Here is a 9,157-nt window from a genome sequence, read left to right as displayed (position 1 = left end):
ATGAATTATAAAATATTTTATTTTCTTGTTATGATTTTATTGTCACGATAGAACGATATGACAATCAACGTTTGATATCTAAAAGATTTTATGGAAGTTCCCGGAACATACTTTATCGATCATAATCATTCATCGCTTCAAGTGCTGCGAGAGCCAGCACGAGGATTGTCATGAATCATCATGTCAAGTTTACCTCAACGTGGGATCGCAAAGAGTTAATGGATATAAGTATTGACGCATTCGCCGACAAAGATCTGAGAGAGAGAGAGAGAGAGAGAGAGAGAGAGAGAGAAACATTATTGGATTTATTTTCTATTTCTGCACTAAGCTATACCAAAACTTTCTATCTTACTTTTGTCAAATTTAAAAAAAAAAGAAATATATATATATATATATATATATATATATATATATATATATATATATATATATTATTTTATTTTAAATACAACGAGTGTACACTAGTCCAGCTATAAAAAACAGATCAATAAATATATGTTCATATAAATATAACCGCAGATAGAGACCAACGCGCACCTCTGCGATGAACTCGTACGAAGTATATCCCGCAAAAGTGGATGCACAAACGTGCAGAGATCCTACGAGTGAGTTCGGCCGTGGCTAAACAAGCGAGATCTCTCTTTCTTTCTCTCTCTCTCTCTCTCTCTCTCTCTCTCTCTTTCTCATCCCGTTTTGCGTTGTGCGTATACATGTGTTGGATGTATATGGACAAGGATGCCGGTGTGAGTAGGTATGTACCAACGTGCGTTCTCTCTTCGTTATACAGGGTGTTCGATCCTTCCGATTTAGTTTCAGGTACTGAGAACACGAAAAGTGCGTTGACCACGGTCATTTACAAACGGCCGATGTTGAAAAGTTGAGGGGAAAAATATCCTATTCTCGAGATCAGTGAAGAGTCAGCTACCTTCCTGTCCGCATCCCGCTGCGCGAAGCTTAGTGAAAGCGGAAATGTGAAAAATATAAGGAGGCGGAATTGTCCCCCCCCTCCGGCTTTACATTAGTGATAGCTTTCGTTCGGCATGTTAAATGACGAACGGCAACTTGCGAATTTCAATAATTAATTCGCTTTGCGCTTCTCGCTCGGTCTCCGTTCGCTGTCTTCCTTCGCTGGCGGAGGTGTGTGTGTGTGTGTGTGTGTGTGTGTGTGTGTGTGTGTGTGGTGTGTGTGTGTGGTGTGTGTGTGTGTGTGTGGTGTGTGTGTGTGGTGTGTGTGTGTGTGTGTGTGTGTGTGTGTGTGTGTGTGTGTGTGTGTGTGTGTGTGTGTGCGCGCGCATGTAACGCAGGCGCAGGCAGCTGTCACCTTACACCCATGGAGGAGGCATGGGGCTGTGCGGCGGCCATTCTCAACTTATCTCTAGGATCTTTGTAAACATGTCGTGAAATCCGAGTATTTAGGCAGTGGCGTAGATCGCGGGGTGGAAAGGATCTAGCGGGCGGTCACGGCGCGGAATGGAAGTCGGAGAGGATCGTCGGCAGCCCCGTTGTAAAATCCCGATGAATTCAAATTTCGCAGGCGCTCCTTCGGAGGCGCGCGCGAAGAAGAATCGCCACCACGCTCGTCCGTGACGGCGAGGAATTCTCGTGATCGTGATAATCGTTTATTTTTTTTTTCCTTTTCTTTTTCTTTCTCTTTTCCTCTTCCGCCTTTTCGTAGCGCGGAAAAATTGAATTCGTCAATATAATATCGTCGGTCTCGATGCCCGATTAAGATCCACCCCTACCCCGGATGCGACATCGCGACGAGATGCGCGCTTGTGGTTTCCCTGACAACTAGGACCGCAGCGGCAATGTCAGTAAATGGAGCACATCTTTGTTCCGTGCTAATAAAAAAAGAAAAAAAAAAAGGAAAGAAGAAAGGAAGACCGGGTTATAGATCACGTTTGGACCTACCCTGTATCCTAATGACCCTGGCTCGTCCGTTTCGAATTTGCATCTAAACGTTCAGGAAATATCTAAAACGTCGGAAAAATCTCATGTACTTCAAGATTGCACTGAAGACTGAGATAAAAGATTAGTAATTATGAACTTAATCGGGAGTTACAAATGCATAGCTTTCCGTAGCCAATAGATACACACGAAGAAAATAGTTTTGCAAATCTAAAAGAAAATTTAGCTAAATTCAGATCTAAAAATAATTTTGTTAGATTATCAAAATTATTATCTAGGACACTTAAATATGATGCAAAAATTTTTTATCTTTTAACAATCAATTTGAATATTGTATAATAATTTTGAAAGTTCAACAAAATTATTTTCAGATTTATATCTGATCAAATTTTTAGATTTGTTAAAAAAAGTGTTTTTCCGCAGGTATAAACAAATAATAGATTTGTGTTCACTTAGTTTTATCTAAATTACAACGGCATTTATTTATAATATATTCAATATTCAAAAGAGGACGAAAAAAAGATAATGTTTAATCAAATCTCTGCCAGACAAAAATTTATTCAAATTATTGAAAAAATTCTGTGAGATAAACTTTTATATACGTTGTTTTCTTTTCAGCACCCAGTATATATATTCGAAGGTTTCCCGACGAATTGGTATTCCAATCGATCAAGTTTTAATATATCGGCAAATATCAGTCGCCGACGATGGTCTCTTTAGTTAGTTCCTATTTTATCTTATTCTACATACATCTTCATTCGCATACTTAAGTTAATTAAGTATGTAAATAATGAATGAATTATAATCAAAGAAGGAATTCATTTACATAAAAATTTGATATTTGATCTTTGAAGTCAGGAATCTTTCAAAGATTGTAGATTTGTTCCTTTTTTTTGTGTTTCGTTAGTGATGAATTTTAATTATTCATATAGCGCTTATCATTTGTTGTCGGAGTGAACAATAATAAAGTTCCTTAATAATATAGCACGCGCATTTCACGATAAGCGAATGATGAATGCGAACGTGTAGTTATTTTTCTTACATTAAGATTAATAGCATTACATTAAGGCGCGTATTAACGTATTAATAAGAACGTATTAATAAGAATACGTGTAGTTAGTGTTACGTGACATTTCGAGACTATTGTGGAGATTCTGAGCCTCAGGACTCGCCAGACAAGAACCGCAGCAACGTGAAACATAATACAAGTTGCACCAGCCAGTCCTAAGCTCAGCCATGCGAAGCAGCGGCTAAGGAACGCGACGTACGAATCAGATTACATCTTGCGTTGGCTGCTTATCTTTATTCTTCACCTTACATCGCCTCGATTCACCTCATTTCGCTTGAGTGACCAACCCTTCGATCAGCTTATAATAACGGATGCACGATCACGATGAACCGGAGATTATTTGGGGAGAATCGTAAATAGTAGCAAAAATTTTTAAACAAACAAGCTTTTTGTAGAAGTTTAAAAAACACACAAGTGAGAGACGGAAGATACATTGTAAAACAAGTGAGTCTTCCAACAAATAAAAATTTTATCAAGTTGTATTAACCTCTGTTGATCTTTTATTTGTTATTAACAATGTCGCGTATATTACATATTTCAGAGAACAGTGAATGATAAAAAGGCAAGATAATATTACAATAATAAAGATATGTTTATATATGGTTATATCGAATGATACTTATCAGTTTTGATTTGTAAAAAAAATTTGAATAGAAAAGACATTAATTTCATACCATATAATCATATGACAATATGATCATATCATATGACATGATCGATATAATTATGATATATAGTTATATGATTCATATTTCAAATATCATCATTTATTCTTTTTCACATAATACAAATCCAAAATCGGAAGATATCTTAAAAATATCTTTGCAAAAGATCTTTGCAAAAGATATTTGAAACATGTTTTATGTCCTGAGTTTGGACTTTGTATTAGTTTATTTCAAGTTACTTATAATAAAAAAAAATATTTATTCTAAACGGTGGGCAATTGATCAATTTATCAGGTAATTATGTTACAAAACGATAATCTGATTTATCAGTTTCTTTCTCAGTATATTATGTCATTATAAATATAGCTATATAAATGTTAAAGTTAATTAATATTATTCGGTATCAGCACTGGAGGCTTGTAAAAAAACTGGAGCTTGAGAGCCTTGTGCAACTTGTATTAATTGTGGTTGCGTCTGAATTGGAGCGGTTTGTATTATAATCGGTTGATTGCTCCCGCCTTGCACTTGCATGCGAATCATCTGCAGTTGCTGGGGAGTCAACTGAATCTGAAAGTCGAGAACAAATATAACATGTAATTAAATGAATAGATCATTATACAATATTTTTGTGCTTACGGGTATTTGCTGAATTTCGCCGTTAGGAGTGACAATCTGTTGGACAATTTGTATCCCTCCGGTCTGCGTGGTGGACGTTTGTTGCGGTTGCTGCAGTTGAATGATTTGTTGATTGGATGATTGTTGTGGACTTTGAACCGTGACTGTTTGGGCCGTAGTCGTGTTAGTACTTTCCTAAAATCAATGAAGTTATAAAAATATATTAATCGTATGGATAAAAGTAATGGATAAATATATGGATAAAAGTATAATCTCTCTTATAAGTAATATATAAGTAATATATTTCTTGAATAAAAGTATAAATATTAAAAATAATACTTGTTCCACAGGACTGCCGATATTGATGGTCTGGATTTGTCCGCCTGAAGGTTGGACAATTTGTATGGGCTGCGTAGTAGTGCTACTGCTTTGCACATTTTGATTCGCCGAGGCCTGTTGCTGCGCCAATTGGAAGTAATAATGAACTTGGTCCGAGTTCATAGATGTACGAACAGTGGCCTCATTTTGTGCCTTACTTTGTTTGATTTCGTCTCTAGGTACTATATCTATAAGAAAATCAAACTGATCGTATTTCGTAACCGCCATTGCAATGTCGTTACGCTGAAGAGTTCTCCTCTTATTGTCTTCTGTGTGCACCCAAGCTCGAAGAGTCAGTTCGTGTATAAAAATCTCTGCGGCTTTAGCAAAGAGCATAGGTGCTTCCGCGCTTATCATTTTTACATCTCCATCCAATTTCATGATTTTCTTTATCCTTGCCAATGGTAAGGCTTGTGTTTTAAGGTCCATCTATATAATGAGAATATTTATTTATCTAAGTATTACACAAAAAAATTAAATTCTATCAAATTATTATATAATCTAACTAACAGTTGTGATATTTTTTATTTCTTCCATGACTTTTGGCCAGAAATGAGCCAATGCTTGTTGAGCCTCGGAATTGCCCGGTGAGGCAATCTGTAAATCTCCATTTGAATCACCTTCTACTTCGCTATCTTGATTTCTAGACACATAGAAAATGTTTTCTGTTATAACTTTATCTTATGTTCTATTTGCAAAAATATAAATTTCTTGTTTATTTCTACTTATTTATTGTGAATTAATATCATTATATTTATAAAATCCTTAACTAAATATTGATTTAATATAAAATAAAAATTATATATATTTAATTTAATGCTTATAATTATAGATTAATCAATTAATGAATTTCTACAATAAAAGTTAATTCTCAAATTAAAGATGTTTTTTTGGTACATTCTAATTTTAATACATTCTGGATTTAAGTATCTAATGTCTGAATGTATAAATCTACTAAATTATTTAAAAAATTGCTTAAAAAAATTTTGGAAAATGCATGCATTTTCTTTAACTTAAAAAATCACATTATGATTGAAAAATAAAAGACAGCATTCTTTCAAGAGTAATGGATTTTCTCGTAACTTCTAAATGTAATACAAAATATAACTTCTAAGTATATACAAAACCATGTGGAGTTTAAAGATCAAAAAAATCCAAAAAATTAATTAATAATAAACTTATTTTTTTCACAAAGAAAAATGAACTCTATAGAGGCTTTATAAAATTAAAACAAATCATTGAAAATAATTTTAATATATATATATATATATATATATATATATATATATATAAAACATTTCTAAAATATGAATAAAGTATAAAGTTGTTATAGCGAGATTCTGTAATTTCAGATCAAAATTTTTTTGCTGCAACAAGCATATCAAAATAAAATATATTATGAATTAAGAAGTAGAAGAGTAAGTTACATTAAAATTAAACAAGAATTAATTCATGGGTAGCATATTAGTCTTTTTTGTGTACATATTTTGCGATATATTTAATAACGCATAACCTAAAAATGATAGTTTTACTTACGTATTTACAAAAAACACAGACATTTTTGTGGCTTATTAATTGCATAAAAATTAGAGATCTTTTTTAAATTGCGAAAATGCCCTGCTATTGTAGACTAAACAACCATGGTTTTTCCTATTTTTAATCGTATTTTCAGCAAATATTTTGAGTCTTCCCCTTTTCACGAAACAACGACTACGATTGGTTGCGCCGCACAACTTATGCGTCTATAACACTGCTGTTGCAGAAAATGTAACTTCGATTCAAATATTCTGCATTATCGACAGGTGCTACTACACAATACTGAGCATGTCATGAAAATAAGTTCAAATAAAATATTTAACATTTTTATTTATTACGAACATTAATCGATGAGTTTATAAAATCAGCTATTATTAAATAATATTTATAATAAATAATATTTTTTCTATACAAAAACTTCAATCGTGCATTGCCTTGTAACTGCAGATTTTCTGAAAAACGGAATTTAACACTTCTGTAGCGGTATGTGCATCGGAATTATTTATCCTTATTATACTTCCAAATTCCCTGATATAGTGATCTAATTCCTTGTCATTTGACAACTCCTTCGTTGCCATATATTTATTAGTGAGTTGTGATAGTTTTAACAAATCTGAACTGAAAGCTTCATCCAGATCAAATAGTTCTAAAGCAGGTGGTGGTAATTCTTGGAAGCTTGGAGGAAACACCTGCGAAATTATATCGAGTTTATGTGTAATAATAAATTAGTATAAGTTAGAAATAAATATGGGGACTATGTTATATTTACTGAAGCTTGTGTCGGAGGTAGAGGCGCCTCAAAATGAGGTGGAATCAACGTAAGCGGCTCGTGTTTTACTCCTAAAGCCTCATATGCTTTTATGCAAGCTGGTATCATATTCAAGTTTATAGAATAAAAGTGATGTTTAAATAATTTGGTATACTCGTAAGGTATGTCAATATTATCTAGATCTTGCGTGCAAACTTTTGGATTATCAGCCTGTTGCGTTATATCTGGCACGAAATTGTATTCCCAAAACTGTGTACATGAAAATATTCTTTGTCAATTATTTTGCATAGCCAAAACATAAGAAATCTTCAATCTTTATATAATGATTTATACATTTAACAAAAAGATCATGGCTTGTGATGATTCTACAAATGCAAACTTACTTCTATATCATCTGTATGAAGATCTACCACTTCTGAGACATTTAATTCAAAAAAGTCAAAAATCATTTCTCGCAATGCATCATTGTTTTCCTTTTCTATATAAGTGTCCGTCAACATTCTAGATGAACCCAGCACAATGAGCTTGCCACCACTGTTTTTCACACAATGATATGCACAAATTGGTCTATTCATGGGAATAGCAATTGATCCACTGGATAAAGCAACAATAGATGGCTGTACCACATTTAATGTTGCACCATAAGGATACAAGAATTTCATTCCACTAAAATAATTCTATATTAAAAATTGGGCAATAATTCGACAAAAAGTTAAATACTACAAGACTATCTTACATATACTCGTCATGATTCTTCAAAAACACAGATTTGTTTGACAAGCCTTGGGAGATAAGAGATTCTTTGGGATGCATTGTTTGACTATAACTCATGCGAGCTACACTATCTGCAAATAAAAAAGTTAAAACATGAGTTTTTGCAAACAAAGTTTATAATAAAGAGGAGAGATAAAAACATATCTTCCCTCAAATATTTTACACACCATTATTTACCATTATACCAAATTCCTCCAGCAGAAAATTGATGTTTGTATTAGACTTATTCTCACCACCCTCTCCAAGTGTGACAAGGACATTACCACCAGAATTTAAGAAGGTCCTAATAGAATTCATTTCGAGCTCTGTAAACTTACCCAGTGGTCCTGGCAGTACTAAGATTTTGGCATTTGTCAATGATTCTTGCGATATCACTTCATTATTCCTAAGATGTATTGTCCAATATAAGTTTAACAATTTATATTGCTTAATATAATTTATATATTTTTCTCATATATATATATTATCAATTTTTATTTATATTAATGTAAATATGTAGCAATGTTGTGAAAGTTGTTTAGAAAATGTTAATGTTAACTTACTCAATAAATCTCCACTTTGCCTTCAGTTTTCGTTGAAGTACCTTGAACTCGTCATTCAGTTTTCTCTCATTTTTCGACACATCGAATACAATGATGTTCTCGTTGCTATCGCCCGCACCAAGAATCGCACTCATTCTTAAATTATTGCTATGGTGAATCGCGATCTTGAGAGACTGCTAACAATGTATAGTTCATCGCGTTGTTGCATATGATAATTGTCATAATGTGAATATCAAAAATATTTCATCGCGTCGTCACTATGACAACCGCGAACGCATCGAATACGTATACACAATTATGGTCGATAATTGTTGGTGATTTAATTATTTATCGTTCGCCCTCGCACTTCTCTCGTCAGACAACCAAACGTAAATTTGATACCATAATATGGTTGTAAAATTTCATTGATATTTTACAATGAAAAAATATTTCTGCGATAAGAATCCTCATTAATTTGAAAAAAGTGTAATTTCTCAAAGCGCGTTTTATATTATTCTAAATCAATTATTAAACATTGATAAGTGAGAAAGAATTTTTTTCTCAGGATATATTTCACATATAAAAATATATAAATTTACAAAATTAGGAAAATAGGAGAAGAAATATTGCATGTTTACTTATTTACTATAATATTTATTATTTACTTTTCTAATCGATAGCAGTGCCATCTGTCAGAAGATCCGACCTGCCGACGATATACTGTTTTCTCATATTTCTTTACTTTTAATTCACATTTATAATTTTCGCAGAGATAATTTATGTATTTTTAGACTTGTAAACTTTCAATGGTACCAAAGTGTTCGTCCAAATTTTGTCCAAATGGTAAATATCTCATTTTGCGCATATAAATTGTAGAATTTTAATAGCGAATATTGTCGTCAGCAAACAACTCTCTGTGCCA

The 9,157-nt window shown here is 33.0% G+C and overlaps 2 protein-coding genes and 1 long non-coding RNA gene across 3 annotated transcripts; 1 reads left to right on the top strand and 2 right to left on the bottom strand.

Annotated features, from left to right (window-relative positions):
* The first annotated feature begins 506 nt into the window (after positions 1-506).
* Positions 507-3,651, top strand: LOC148937898 (uncharacterized). The gene is made up of 3 exons (XR_016137906.1): positions 507-751; positions 811-3,421; positions 3,519-3,651. It is a non-coding gene; the product is annotated as an uncharacterized LOC148937898 (long non-coding RNA).
* A 313-nt stretch (positions 3,652-3,964) lies between these two features.
* Nf-YC (nuclear factor Y-box C) lies at positions 3,965-6,348 on the bottom strand. Its single transcript, XM_011642846.3, has 5 exons — positions 6,172-6,348; positions 5,146-5,278; positions 4,597-5,064; positions 4,279-4,452; positions 3,965-4,209 (listed from the first exon to the last, which is right to left on the bottom strand). Exons 1-5 carry the CDS (start codon positions 6,192-6,194, stop codon positions 4,036-4,038), a joined length of 972 nt encoding a protein of 323 aa, XP_011641148.2. The 5' UTR covers positions 6,195-6,348; the 3' UTR covers positions 3,965-4,035.
* Positions 6,349-6,483: 135 nt separating this feature from the next.
* Positions 6,484-9,082, bottom strand: IFT52 (intraflagellar transport 52). The gene is made up of 6 exons (XM_011642845.3): positions 8,257-9,082; positions 7,882-8,099; positions 7,677-7,785; positions 7,324-7,606; positions 6,941-7,189; positions 6,484-6,860 (listed from the first exon to the last, which is right to left on the bottom strand). Exons 1-6 carry the CDS (start codon positions 8,388-8,390, stop codon positions 6,591-6,593), a joined length of 1,263 nt encoding a protein of 420 aa, XP_011641147.1. The 5' UTR covers positions 8,391-9,082; the 3' UTR covers positions 6,484-6,590.
* Between the last annotated feature and the right edge of the window lie 75 nt (positions 9,083-9,157).

The sequence above is a fragment of the Pogonomyrmex barbatus genome, unplaced genomic scaffold (genome assembly GCF_055798465.1).
Source record: "Pogonomyrmex barbatus isolate J1 unplaced genomic scaffold, ASM5579846v1 scaffold10, whole genome shotgun sequence".
In the NCBI taxonomy this organism is placed as follows: domain Eukaryota; kingdom Metazoa; phylum Arthropoda; class Insecta; order Hymenoptera; family Formicidae; genus Pogonomyrmex; species Pogonomyrmex barbatus.
The sequence above is the reverse complement of the archived record's forward strand: the minus strand, read 5'-3'. Positions and strand labels throughout refer to the sequence as shown.

Excerpts from the sequence above, each read along its gene's own strand:
- IFT52 (XM_011642845.3), bottom strand. The coding sequence starts at position 8,390 with ATGAGTGCGATTCTTGGTGCGGGCGATAGCAACGAGAACATCATTGTA. Across the intron at positions 7,786-7,881 it reads TGGTATAATGGTAAATAATG|ATAGTGTAGCTCGCATGAGT; the intron begins GTGTGTAAAATA and ends TTTTATTTGCAG. Across the intron at positions 7,607-7,676 it reads AAGAATCATGACGAGTATAT|TGGAATGAAATTCTTGTATC; the intron begins GTAAGATAGTCT and ends GAATTATTTTAG.
- Nf-YC (XM_011642846.3), bottom strand. The coding sequence starts at position 6,194 with ATGTCTGTGTTTTTTGTAAATAC. Across the intron at positions 5,065-5,145 it reads AAATAAAAAATATCACAACT|ATGGACCTTAAAACACAAGC; the intron begins GTTAGTTAGATT and ends CTCATTATATAG. Across the intron at positions 4,453-4,596 it reads TCGGCAGTCCTGTGGAACAA|GAAAGTACTAACACGACTAC; the intron begins GTATTATTTTTA and ends CATTGATTTTAG.